This window comes from Punica granatum, chromosome 1 (genome assembly GCF_007655135.1).
Source record: "Punica granatum isolate Tunisia-2019 chromosome 1, ASM765513v2, whole genome shotgun sequence".
Classification (NCBI taxonomy): Eukaryota; Viridiplantae; Streptophyta; class Magnoliopsida; order Myrtales; family Lythraceae; genus Punica; species Punica granatum.
Genome location: NC_045127.1, coordinates 4,216,343 through 4,230,345, shown reverse-complemented (window position 1 = coordinate 4,230,345; position 14,003 = coordinate 4,216,343). Strand labels below are relative to the sequence as shown.

Below are 14,003 nucleotides of genomic sequence, written 5' to 3'. Positions count from 1 at the left end.
GAGAATTTTGATAATCAAGAAATTAAATTGCAGCAAAAACAATTTAAAAGTGCAAGGGAGAGTCAGTAATCAATAACCAGGAGACATATGACTTGAGTTCGAAAACCACCTAGCGTTTGAGTGATCATAGAAGCATCAGAATGTAAATTTCAGTCGCTAAGAGTCGAGTTCCCGCAACGGCAAGGAATCAACTAGCATCTAAATTCTAACTAGTCAAAACACCGTCTAACTAGTAAGTTCATCAAGTAGTTAACAAGGTATCGACCGATTTCCTAATTAACTAAGCAACGGCTTTAAGCACAATGATGCCTTAACCCGAGCGATAAATCAATTCGTCAATTAATTGACTCGTCCTATCATTCTCTAACCAATTAGGGCGGCAACTATCGTTCGTTCCTAATTAGTCTTGCTTCAAATCGATTTCTAAAAACACCGTAGTAGTCGTCGATAAGCTAGCTTCCTAATATCCTATTCACGACCGTGAGAGAATACTTGTAACGATAACATTCAAGAATGAATAAGTGCTGAAATCAAAATATTAAAACCTGTTCCTCACAACCAAACAGTGAGATTTCCGTTCTCAAGTCAAACGAAACGAATTAACCACACATGGTTATGCAGGAACCCATGAAAACTGACGATCGTTGGAAGAACACTCTGCAACTACCTGCCTCCTTTCCCAGTTTCTCCTCTCCAAAAACTAAAAAACCCTAAACCTAGATGATCCTTAGGTTTATATATGTCCCTCAAAAATAGGAAACAGTAATGAACCTATTTCTTAAAAACTCTCATTGTAACTAAAGGGGAATCCTTGGAGTTGCAAATAAATCGGGGATTGATTATGAACTTCCTCCCGCATCAATTGTGCATCCGTGCAAGTTCCATGTTGATACTTCAATGGTCTCCAATTCATCCCGAACATGCATCAAATTGCCTCCAACACTTTTCTCGCACAAGTTTTCCTAGAAACCGTCATTCAAGCATCAAATACCATGAAAACAACATAAAACCAAGTCTAAATTGTACCAATTTCATGGATAAATCCTCCCTTATCATAAAGTTAAGTTTACTTCACACGGGCTACGTATAGCCTTACATCTGCTTTGGTTTAGCATACTAATTGCTGTTGAGCAGTTGAAGAAAAGGAAAGAGTAGTCTCGTCCAGGTTCCTTAGAACCCTTCAAAAGGCAGTTGGACTGGATTTTCTGAGTGAAAAGTCGATGCTCACACCCACGCTGTGTTTGAAGTGCCAGCTTACATTTTGAATGATAGTTTTGAGGTGAAATTGAGTTGTTAAGCAATCGAATAGTAGGCAAAAAATCGACTTTATAACAAATAAAAAGGGGGAAAAAAAGTAAATTTCATGTAGAAGCAAATTTTAACCACCATATGGGTGCATTTTGCGAAACATATGCTGCGCCAGGCGAACTTATCGCAGGCTAAGATCGAAATCAACCATGAATAAATAGTTCGTGATTAGGGTCGGGACAAGCTGACACCCAAGCGTGAATTATCTGACACCTTAATTTTGCCCTTTGTTGGTCTTTACCTTGAACCACCGAGGCCAACAAGAGATGCTCCATCTACCCCCCATTGCTGATGCCCCGACTTCTGCCTTTTGTCCTCCTTCCCTACCCCCACCGACCCCCGTCCCTGCTGCATCACCTTCCCTGGCATCAAAAGTTCTCATTTTGAACCTCTCATTTCTAAATGATCGATCTTTCAAGGGTGATACTGAAGCGACAGTGCCTTTGTAAGCATTGTTGGGCCTAAAAACTCTCTCATCTCTCTTTGGTTTCTTGCCTGCCCATAGGTTTGCACATTTACGTTGTGTCGTAGGCTTTGGATAGGGTTCTGAAGGGATGGGAACGATGCTTGTAGGATTCTCGTCATTACAATCAATGGATTCATCCACATTTGCCTTGGATGAAATTGAGCCAATGGCTTTGACATGCCGACCATAAAGCTCAGCGCCACTCTCATCTCGGTCCAATCTCTTCACCTGTGACTCAGTAATAGTTGGAGGAAGCTGTGAATGAACTCCGTCAACGTTTTTTGGTTCGGGTTGTTTTCTTTCTTCACCCATTTTCTTCCCAGTTCCGAGTATCTGCTTGATGGCTTCTTTCGCGGGCTTCATTGTCGATGGCCATGCTAACAGAGGCTTCTTGCCTGCATTGTGGATGTTCTTTGTTCCTGGCGGGTATTTGGTTCGGGTTGTTTTCTTTCTTCACCCATTTTCTTCCCAGTTCCGAGTATCTGCTTGATGGCTTCTTTCGCGGGCTTCATTGTCGATGGCCATGCTATCAGAGGCTTCTTGCCTGCATTGTGGATGTTCTTTGTTCCTGGCGGGTATTCCATGGTAGCCAACAAATACATAGGATTCTGACAACAAATACACTCCCGTGTATATCCAGAATATGCCTCGGCACCTTAGAGGCACTTGGAAGATATATATAGGATTTACCAAATAATTATTCTCCTGTCCAATAAATGCCACAGCATTCTGTCTTGGAGGGTCTCCTGGGATCGGAGATTTCACTAGCAGACATCTACGATTAATTAAGGCCTAGACAAAGAATAACAAAATATCCTTCCTTGCCATTGCTCCACTTTGATTGTTACATTTAGCCGAGTTTAATTTGTTGAATTTGTGTGCGTTAATTTTAATACGTTGCTTTGTTAACTCCTCAAATGCAAAGGACGGCGATTTCTCTAATCTTCACTTGTCCACTAGATAGTTATTCATTTAATTTTGGCAAGAGTGTCTCTCTGCATTGGAAATGTTACATAGCCTTTCTCGTCGTCTCTTCGGACAGGCTAACAAACATCTCGGTGTACCTAATGTTAAGAACGAAGGGTTTTTACTCATATGATACTTATACAAATGCTAAATGACAGTCATGCTGGCAAATAATGCAGAGGCCCTCTCCTCTTCCTTCAAAGGCTTGTTTGAGTCCAATTATAATGCAATTTCCTTCCATTACCTTTTGAATGTTGTTTGAATGACATCAGGAAACCTATCTTGGCAACAGCATTTGCATTCCTTAAACACGATTGCTTAGCTGAAGTTAAGTTCGACTCGTATGTGCAACATATAACTGTTACATCTAACATAGCTGACCTCGAAAAATCGATGCTCTCCCTGTGGTCATGGTTGAAGAGCCAACTTACATTTTCAATTGATAGCTCGAGGAGATATTGAGTTGTTAAACATTCAAATAGTTGGCAAAACATCGATGCTGACAAATGAAAAACAAAAGGAAGTTTTGAGTACAAGAAAATGATGAATAGGCAATTTATTTTTCTCCTATGTTGGTCTTTCCCTTGAGCCACCAGGGCAAACAAGAGGTGCTATGTTTCCCTCCCGTATCCCCTGCTGCTGCTCCATTCTCTTTCACCGTTTGTCCTCCATCGATACTCTCACCAGCACCTGTTGCTGCAGCACCTTCCTCGACATTGAAAGTTCTCATTTTGAACCATTCATTTCTAAAAGAACCATCCGAGGGTGAGCTGAAGAAATTAGGCGGGCAAGGTGCAGACCATTCGTCTATATCATCTATAACTATCACCTCTCTCTTTCGTTTCTTGCGTACCTGCAGGTTTGCAAGTTGACCTCGTGATGTGGACGCAGAAGCAGGTGCTGAAACGATGGTCTTTGCGGAATTAATACTCGTGGTATTCTCGTTATTATAGTCGATAAACTCATCCATGTTTTCCTCTGACGAAACTGAGCCAATGGCTTTCACTTGCCGATGACGGAGCTCAGTACCACGGTCATCATCCTGATCCAATTCCTCTGTCTGCGACTCAATAATAGCCGGAGGAAGCAGTGAATGGACTTCATCAACCATTTCTTGTCTGGGTTCCATTCCATCTTCACCCATGTTGTTGATGAGTGGATAAGGAAGAACCTCTCTAACTCTGGCGTTTACGTCTTTCTCCTGGAAAAGTTACGGGTGAAAAAGACATTACGCACAGAAAAGGTTTTTCAGTTAAAGGCGATGATCAGTCAATTACCTCTAGAAGGACAGGCCTTGAACTGATAATTGCCTTGAAACACTCTGCCTCCGATGGATATCGGCTCTAGATTTACACAATCAACCTTGGAGACCCAGCCTTATATATACACCTTGTTTTGCGTGTCTCTGAAATTTCGTAGAAATTTTACATTTGTAGCCTTCAATATTGAACTCTACTTGATAGTGAAATTGAGAGCGAGTTTCCTGGGAATGTAGAAGTTTGAATCGGTCCTGGAACTTCCTTTGGAAGGAACAATCTCACTGCCTTCTATTCACTCAGGAAATTCAATGGGGGAAGGTAGGGAAGCAGTCAATTGGAGATGGTTGTAATGTATCTTCCACAAGCAAGACTTCTAAATAGCAACAATAATAAAGCAATCAAAAGGTGAATACCTACTGGATCTACAGGAAATGACGTATATTTTACAGCAACCAATCTTGAGATTGTGAAAACAAGAGGTCATCCATCAGGTCAACCGACTTCTAGACATCGATGATTGAGTAGACGACACCCAACATTGGGAATAGTTCGTGGAGTTTTGTGTTTTGTTCATGGAGTAGTGTGTTTTGTTCTAATTATTCTTCTGCGGGGCCTTTTCCGGCAGACCACGCTAGCCCCCGTCTGTCATTGACCTTTCCATTCCTACAAGCTTTTTGCCTGCCTGTGAATTAGTATGCACCTCTAGTCATAGCCAATGACTGGTCTGCCAAAAAGCGTTACTGTTATATATCGAGAGTCCTCCACTTGAACGGTTCATTTCTCAATGAACTGTCTGGAGGAAGCAGCCCACTAAATCTGATTGCAAACTCATAGCTAGCTATCATCTACAGGCACACATCCTTGTTCTGGTTCTGTCCCGGTTTTGGTCAGATGCGCGCATGTTTGCAATTGCAACTTTCAGGCCTCCCAAGATCTTCTCAATTTATCATTGGGCCACGTAGTCCCAACTCATGATTATGCTTTACAGAGCAAATGGATTAATTTTTTTTATAGTGAGGATTGAGTAGGGGCTGCGTGAATGCAGGCCCCCGTTGCCACAAATTATTCCTAGTCCTTAGCCCAGTCAATCATTTCCGAGGCCCTTTTGGCATCCTCCAGTAATAGATATATCAATGCTCTCCTGCTTCCATCTTGGTCATGTAGTAATCTCATCATCATTGGTCTCAATCAACAATCCAATAATGACGGAAGACTTCCTTTCAAGCCAGCCATGTTCCCATCAGTTGAGAGAATTGACCATTTCCTACCATGCTAAAACAGGCAGAGGTAAGTTTTTCTTCTCCATGGAAAATGAAATTAAGTGATCATCGAGATTTAGCAGTCTTTTCAAGGAGAACAGAATGCCAGAGGGTTCTGTGAACGAGCCCGTTTTGCTTTCAATATTCACAAGCAGATGTTCTTAAACACGTACACATCAGACAGTTTTATAGCTGGTCACCACAAAGGCTAGAAACACTTTATCCTCTCTATTTGTGTAAGTAGTATATGGAGAAAAACCAAATAAACGAAAAGGAAGGGACATACTAGGAAAGAAAAGAAAAGAAAAAACACTCCGTACTAGTCCTATCTATCATCTTCATTTTCGTTCCCAAAGCAACACCATTGCTTCCACAGTGACTTCCCAGGTCGTCGACCCTTGCTACCACCTTCCTGGGTGCCAGTCGAGCTTGAGCCTTTCTGTCCCTCACTACTGTTTATGCTGCTGCTACCGCTACTTCCTTCTCCACCTCCATTGGGATCAAAAGTTGCCATTTTGAAAAGCCCGTTTTTCATCGAACTGTCAAGGAAGCCCCCACAAGGGAGCCCAAAAGGGACCAAGAGTATGCTGTGCCGTGAGCAACTTCTTTAGTTACATTTTTCCACTTCTCACGTCGTGATGATTTTAGGGATCGACTGACTGATAGGATTTCAGATGTACGCTGGGGCTGGGGCCAGGTCTGCCGTCTCTGCTGTACAGCGTTTTGCTCACTGATAATGAGTTCCCCCTCCAACTTCCCTGACTTCTTTAGTAAGTTCGAATCTCCACTCTCGTTCAGTCGTTCTGCAAGCTCTTCTGCTTTTGCCTGCTTTTTGACATCCACAACTCTGCTGAACTTTTGAATTCATTCTGAGCTTTTTCACCTTTTCCACACATTGCGTCCAATTCCATTTTGTATTTCTTGATGTCATCAAAATTCTTGTGAGCGATTGCTTTGAATCAGTCCTGATGATGCATTGGTCCTCCTTGACAGGCTTTTTCCACAACGATCTTGGTGATAATGTATCTCTTGCTCCCTGTGCTCAGCTTTGGAGATTCCAAGTTTCGTGCATACAACAAGTAGCACAACCAGGATTGAACATAAGCAATAACTCCATCTGTTCGACATTTTACTGCCTCAAAGTTAACTTTGTTTTGTCCTATATTTCTACTCAGAACGGAGGACAAGAAGTTTCATCTGACGTCTAAGCAATCAACTGAGCGTTGGCTGAGTAGATATCTGTCGTTGAGCACAGAAAAGTAAGTCAAGTATAAAAGTACTTCGCCTGAAACAAGAAAAAACAGAAAACAGCAAGTGCCGCAATGGAAAGAGCTCCAGAATCAAATAACAACTTGTAAAAGATCCGAATAGGGGAAAGCATGTCCCACATCGCCGAGCAAAGCAAAATGGCCTAACAAGAAATTCTAGCTTACAGGTTCAAGTTTGAAGCTTTTAGATAAGCCGATGTTTCTTGGACACCACAAGAAATCCAAACTCAGCTATCTTTAGAGTGCTCTAACAAATAAGAGAAAGCCCTTTTTACTTCCCAGTTCCCTGTTGTTCGTTTTCTTCTGTTGATTGTATTCATATTTAGTTCCTTCAGTTAACAGTAGTTCACACACAAGAGTTAGCTACAAATCGCATTCATAGCCTCAATTCTGTACATAAAAATAGATAAAACATTGATGCACTGGAATTGTTTGAGCAGCAGTTACCTCCAGAAGAACACGTCCCTAAACTGATGCTGAGAGAAAAGAACATGATGTTCGTCCTGAAATTATTGCCTCGGACTCACTGCTCCCTGTTAATGTCGGCTCTATATAAATATAAGCAATCAGCGATTGGGATCCGGCTTATTATATAACATATATTCTGTGGCTCTCTGACTTTCAGGTAATTTTTACATCCATAATCTTCTAATTCAACTCTACTTGAAAGTGAAACCTCGAAGAATTTTCCTGGAAATACACCAGGGATGATAGCTTGGATGCAAATTAATATAGTATAGCCAAATGTCAAAGTGAAATGCTTTTATATACAAGGGATATTATCATTTAGAATTACCTACCCTTGACAGCAGCTTTATGAAAGCTAGATATACCGAATCATTTAAAATACACCGAAGCAACAATGTTGTGTGTTAATTTAAGATACTTCCGTGCTCTGAAAAGATTAGTTTATTAGAATATGCGATCTATAATACATTCAATCACCTATAAGTAACTTGGAGTGGGACGCACACGTGTCTGGAACCATGGGATGAATCACAGCACCAGCACAGCCATGACAAAGCCTCGATATCCAGCAACCAATCTTGAGATTGTGAAAACGAGCCCTGGAAGTCCATGGTTGAGTAGAGACAGGATAGTTCGGGAGTTTTGTGTTGCAGAGTATGTGTTTCAAATTCTTCTGTTCATCAACCACCTAGCCCGTCTTCATGTTACCACTGCTTTTTGCTTGCTGGTGATGACCCTCGTCACTCCATATGACAAGCCAACATGACTCGGTCATCAAGAACTGGCTGGAAATCACCTGAGCAAGCTCATGATGAACGTTCTTGTCCAGATCGAACTCTCTTAATATGCAGGTTCCACTAAATCAGGTCAATCACAGCTTATCATGTAGACACACATCAAATTGATTGAAAATTTAATTAGTCCGAGAACTTCCTTCTGGTAATCTCCGAGTTTGTCATTCGGAATTCAATGCAGGCAAGATCTTCTCAATTTATCATTGGGCCACGTAGTCCCAACTCATGATTATGCTTTACAGAGCAAATGGATTAATTTTTTTTATAGTGAGGATTGAGTAGGGGCTGCGTGAATGCAGGCCCCCGTTGCCACAAATTATTCCTAGTCCTTAGCCCAGTCAATCATTTCCGAGGCCCTTTTGGCATCCTCCAGTAATAGATATATCAATGCTCTCCTGCTTCCATCTTGGTCATGTAGTAATCTCATCATCATTGGTCTCAATCAACAATCCAATAATGACGGAAGACTTCCTTTCAAGCCAGCCATGTTCCCATCAGTTGAGAGAATTGACCATTTCCTACCATGCTAAAACAGGCAGAGGTAAGTTTTTCTTCTCCATGGAAAATGAAATTAAGTGATCATCGAGATTTAGCAGTCTTTTCAAGGAGAACAGAATGCCAGAGGGTTCTGTGAACGAGCCCGTTTTGCTTTCAATATTCACAAGCAGATGTTCTTAAACACGTACACATCAGACAGTTTTATAGCTGGTCACCACAAAGGCTAGAAACACTTTATCCTCTCTATTTGTGTAAGTAGTATATGGAGAAAAACCAAATAAACGAAAAGGAAGGGACATACTAGGAAAGAAAAGAAAAGAAAAAACACTCCGTACTAGTCCTATCTATCATCTTCATTTTCGTTCCCAAAGCAACACCATTGCTTCCACAGTGACTTCCCAGGTCGTCGACCCTTGCTACCACCTTCCTGGGTGCCAGTCGAGCTTGAGCCTTTCTGTCCCTCACTACTGTTTATGCTGCTACCGCTACTTCCTTCTCCACCTCCATTGGGATCAAAAGTTGCCATTTTGAAAAGCCCGTTTTTCATCGAACTGTCAAGGAAGCCCCCACAAGGGAGCCCAAAAGGGACCCAAGAGTATGCTGTGCCGTGAGCAACTTCTTTAGTTACATTTTTCCACTTCTCACGTCGTGATGATTTTAGGGATCGACTGACTGATAGGATTTCAGATGTACGCTGGGGCTGGGGCCAGGTCTGCCGTCTCTGCTGTACAGCGTTTTGCTCACTGATAATGAGTTCCCCCTCCAACTTCCCTGACTTCTTTAGTAAGTTCGAATCTCCACTCTCGTTCAGTCGTTCTGCAAGCTCTTCTGCTTTTGCCTGCTTTTCTGACATCCACAACTCTGCTGAACTTTTGAATTCATTCTGAGCTTTTTCACCTTTTCCACACATTGCGTCCAATTCCATTTTGTATTTCTTGATGTCATCAATAATTCTTGTGAGCGATTGCTTTGAATCAGTCCTGATGATGCATTGGTCCTCCTTGACAGGCTTTTTCCACAACGATCTTTGGTGATAATGTATCTCTTGCTCCCTGTGCTCAGCTTTGGAGATTCCAAGTTTCGTGCATACAACAAGTAGCACAACCAGGATTGAACATAAGCAATAACTCCATCTGTTCGACATTTTACTGCCTCAAAGTTAACTTTGTTTTGTCCTATATTTCTACTCAGAACGGAGGACAAGAAGTTTCATCTGACGTCTAAGCAATCAACTGAGCGTTGGCTGAGTAGATATCTGTCGTTGAGCACAGAAAAGTAAGTCAAGTATAAAAGTACTTCGCCTGAAACAAGAAAAACAGAAAACAGCAAGTGCCGCAATGGAAAGAGCTCCAGAATCAAATAACAACTTGTAAAAGATCCGAATAGGGGAAAGCATGTCCCACATCGCCGAGCAAAGCAAAATGGCCTAACAAGAAATTCTAGCTTACAGGTTCAAGTTTGAAGCTTTTAGATAAGCCGATGTTTCTTGGACACCACAAGAAATCCAAACTCAGCTATCTTTAGAGTGCTCTAACAAATAAGAGAAAGCCCTTTTTACTTCCCAGTTCCCTGTTGTTCGTTTTCTTCTGTTGATTGTATTCATATTTAGTTCCTTCAGTTAACAGTAGTTCACACACAAGAGTTAGCTACAAAATCGCATTCATAGCCTCAATTCTGTACATAAAAATAGATAAAACATTGATGCACTGGAATTGTTTGAGCAGCAGTTACCTCCAGAAGAACACGTCCCTAAACTGATGCTGAGAGAAAAGAACATGATGTTCGTCCTGAAATTATTGCCTCGGACTCACTGCTCCCTGTTAATGTCGGCTCTATATAAATATAAGCAATCAGCGATTGGGATCCGGCTTATTATATAACATATATTCTGTGGCTCTCTGACTTTTCAGGTAATTTTTACATCCATAATCTTCTAATTCAACTCTACTTGAAAGTGAAACCTCGAAGAATTTTCCTGGAAATACACCAGGGATGATAGCTTGGATGCAAATTAATATAGTATTAGCCAAATGTCAAAAGTGAAATGCCTTTTATATACAAGGGATATTATCATTTAGAATTACCTACCCTTGACAGCAGCTTTATGAAAGCTAGATATACCGAATCATTTAAAATACACCGAAGCAACAATGTTGTGTGTTAATTTAAGATACTTCCGTGCTCTGAAAAGATTAGTTTATTAGAATATGCGATCTATAATACATTCAATCACCTATAAGTAACTTGGAGTGGGACGCACACGTGTCTGGAACCATGGGATGAATCACAGCACCAGCACAGCCATGACAAAGCCTCGATATCCAGTTCAAGATGATCGTCCTTGCTTTCTTTGCTGGAGCGAGCCCTGGAAGTCCATGGTTTGACAGAGTGACAGGATCGGTCTCGGGCAAAGTACTTTAGCTATTGCGAGAGTATGACCTCATCCTTCAAATTCATGATCCTGTACCTCATCAACCACCTTCCCGTCTTGCGTGTTACCACTGCTTTGCTTGAGTCTTGCTGGTGATGACCCTCGTCACTCCATATGGAAAACAAAAGACCGAGACATGGAGAACTCGGGGCATCAAGAACTGGCTGGAAATCACCTGAGCAAAAGCTCATGATGAAAAAAAGTTCTCTGTACCAGATCGGTCTCTCTTAATATGCAGGTTTACTAAAACAGGTCAATCACAGGGATTATCCATGTAGACATCACAATTCAAGATTTGATAGATGAAAATTTAAATTAGTCCGAGAACTTCCTTCAGAAGGAATAATCTCCGAGCTCTTCTGTTCTATTCGGAAATTCAATGCATATGGGAAGAGGTAGCAGTCAATTGGAGATGGTTGAGTTATTATAAACTTTCCATAAGCACACTTCATCAAAAAGTAAGAAGAAACAGTCAAAAGTTCAATAATCAAAGCACTGAAAATCTCACGGGATCTAGAGGCAATAACCTATTTTTACGGAAAGAAGGAAAATTTTCTTACTGAACCAATCTACAGATAGTGGAAACAAGAACTCATCGATCAGGTCTATTGACTTCTAAACATCGTTGATTGACGGAAGGTCACCGAACTCAGGAAATAGCTCATAGTTACAAGTGTTATTTTGACTAATCATCTGCAAGGCCTTTTCCGCCAGTGCACCACCACTTCTGCCACCACGATAACCCCTGTCTGGCCCAGACATTGCCACTGTTACAGCTCTGCCCACCTGTAGCAGTCACTCCACTGGCATCAGCACTGGCTGGTCCATCTGAGCCTCCACTGGTATCAAAGGTCCTCCACTTGAACAGGTCATTCCTAAATGAACGGTCTGAAGGTTCTGAGGGGCCAGAAAGTTCATCTGGTAAAAGCCCCGGTTCAAAGCCAGAACATTCGACTGGAAACTCATCGCTCGGTACAAGCCCCAGTTCAGGTTCCATCCCGGTCTTTTCCGAACCTTTACGGGGCTTGTGGCGCCTTTTCCTGCAGCAGCATATGTTTGTAATTGCAGTTCTGCAGAGCCATGTCCAGTTGGATTTGTACGAAAAATCCATATGCTGTTGGGTGTGAGAAAAACATGGATGAATAGATCGAGTCAATACTCAATATACATAATCTTCTGTAGGATCACCATCTTCGTACCCCTGTAACCTTACTGACCAGGCCTTCAAATTGATTGATTTTTGAACTACGTTTTCTATGGTCAGTTCTAGCAATATCAAGATTTTGTGGCCATGTGATTTATTTATCTGTTACTGATACTCCCCCCTCACACGTTGGCTAGAATAGTTTTTGGAGGCCTATCGTGTGGCATTATTAGAGGCCACAACCGTGTAATCTAAAATGTTTACCTCGTTGAATAAGATGTGGTTTTGTTACTTATTCACTAATATGTCTCCCTGTCTCTGGCAATTCACTGAGATTCCCCAGGCGACCTTTCATAGCTAAGCAAATGAAAACAAGCATATTCAAGTAGAAAATTGCTCGACTGGAATCGCGGGAAGGTCTAAGGACAAGATCACCTAATTATTTCCCAGTGGGAAGTAAGAAAGAATGGCCATCAAACTTCAAATAACACCTTCGTAAGCAGTGCAATCATGGGAAAGCATAGCCCCCCATCACCCGCCAAAGCCAATTTAGATCGAAGATATGGACAGGGTGCGCAGCATAGCTTTAGGTTTATAGATGAGCCACGGATCCTAGACAACATTACAGCATTAGAATTCGAGAAAAGTAATCTTGAATATAAAAATATGGAAACATAAAACAGATATGTGACGTTTGCAGAGAGATGCTTATAATATCCGCATCCAATTAACAGCTAAGAGAGTGATCAGTTCCATTAACCTTAAAGCAAGCTTGAAAAGCATCTGATTCGTTTGAGGAGCAGTTACCTCTAAAATAGCAAGTTGAACTAATGCCGAATGAAAAGAAAAAAAATGATAGCTCGTCCTAAATTCTTACCTCTAGCACGATTTTCGATCTAAAGTCAAGCAGTCGACCTTGGAGACCCTGGGAAAAAATTATAGCATACTTTGCACTTCCCTGAATTTTATAGGAATATTTTTTTTTTTATCAGTGGCCTTCAAAGTCAGCTCTACTTGAAAGCGAAATTGAGAAGAAATTTCCTGGAAATTAACTGGCGACGGTAGCTGTTATGCACAATGTTGTATTAGTCAAGGTCAAGAGTGACGTGCATTTTATACAGACATTGTAAGTTAGACCCACCTGGATGTCGGCTTGATGAAAGCTAAATATACTAAATATTGAATGTGGACGGTAACTCTTTGGCCATGTTTTCCCTGAGCTTTTCATTGGGAAAGATTTTTCCGTTCCAGCTACTTCTGTTTTCTTCTATGTTCAATCAGTTGGATGGCTTCTTTTACCAGGTTTCTGTTGTCACAGGCCGTGCCATCGAAGCAGTCTTGGCAACATAATGGATGTTGTCTGTTCTTGGTGGGCATTACTCGTTATCTGAACTAGCGGAACTACCGGCTTTCACGGAGAATACAAAGGCCATGTAGCCCACAGATAATATATGTGCATGCATATCCAGGACGAGAACGTAGGTGCTTGGGGAGAGCTTGCAAAGATATACTAGGAAAGCGTGCATGATTCATACGCCTGACATATCACTCAATTTTTCGCACGCAATCACTATCATTAATAGCATTTGTCAACAATAAGATCCTGTCAGATGAAAGTCACGAAAATCTGTAGGGAAGTACCTAAATTAAGGGGAAGTAGGATCTCTAATTCATCGGAGTGTCAAGTTCCTTAAAATCATCTCCAAAGGCTCTGTCCCCAGTATTTGTCACGTTTACTAGAGTTGTCCAACCCTTTTCTAAAAATTATAATCTTGCACAAACTGTTTCTTTCATCGATGTCGCTAAGAAAGACCCCGACAAGAATCCCAGAAACTGACTGAAATGTGCCTGACATCGGAAAACAACACTAATAATCAGAATACATCTCGTGTTAATCTAATATATGCATTTTCCTGCACACGACTATTGCTGCCATCACAACATCCCACTGCCCATGCATTGCATTCATTCCATTGGCATCGCCATCCGGCAGTCCTCCCCGAGCTTTCACAGTTATCAAAAGTCCTCCAGTCGAACAGTTGCGTTCGTGGACTAACCATCTGAGGCTGATGTGGATCATGCATATAAACTCGTTCCAGTTATCAAAAGTCCTCTGGTCAATGATGTCCCGACACAAACCTG

At 41.5% G+C, this 14,003-nt stretch overlaps 2 protein-coding genes across 2 annotated transcripts; both read right to left on the bottom strand.

Annotated features, from left to right (window-relative positions):
* Positions 1-3,179: 3,179 nt before the first annotated feature.
* Positions 3,180-4,222, bottom strand: LOC116192173. The gene is made up of 2 exons (XM_031520638.1): positions 4,018-4,222; positions 3,180-3,941 (listed from the first exon to the last, which is right to left on the bottom strand). The coding sequence occupies exon 2, from the start codon at positions 3,882-3,884 to the stop codon at positions 3,297-3,299; it is 588 nt and encodes a 195-aa protein (XP_031376498.1). The 5' UTR covers positions 3,885-3,941; positions 4,018-4,222; the 3' UTR covers positions 3,180-3,296.
* A 6,891-nt stretch (positions 4,223-11,113) lies between these two features.
* LOC116193094 lies at positions 11,114-12,823 on the bottom strand. Its single transcript, XM_031521848.1, has 2 exons — positions 12,739-12,823; positions 11,114-11,831 (listed from the first exon to the last, which is right to left on the bottom strand). The coding sequence occupies exon 2, from the start codon at positions 11,826-11,828 to the stop codon at positions 11,403-11,405; it is 426 nt and encodes a 141-aa protein (XP_031377708.1). The 5' UTR covers positions 11,829-11,831; positions 12,739-12,823; the 3' UTR covers positions 11,114-11,402.
* Between the last annotated feature and the right edge of the window lie 1,180 nt (positions 12,824-14,003).

Coding starts and splice junctions, on each gene's coding strand:
- LOC116192173 (XM_031520638.1), bottom strand. CDS start 3,884: ATGGGTGAAGATGGAATGGAACCCAGACAAGAAATGGTTGATGAAGTC.
- LOC116193094 (XM_031521848.1), bottom strand. CDS start 11,828: ATGGATTTTTCGTACAAATCCAACTGGACATGGCTCTGCAGAACTGCA.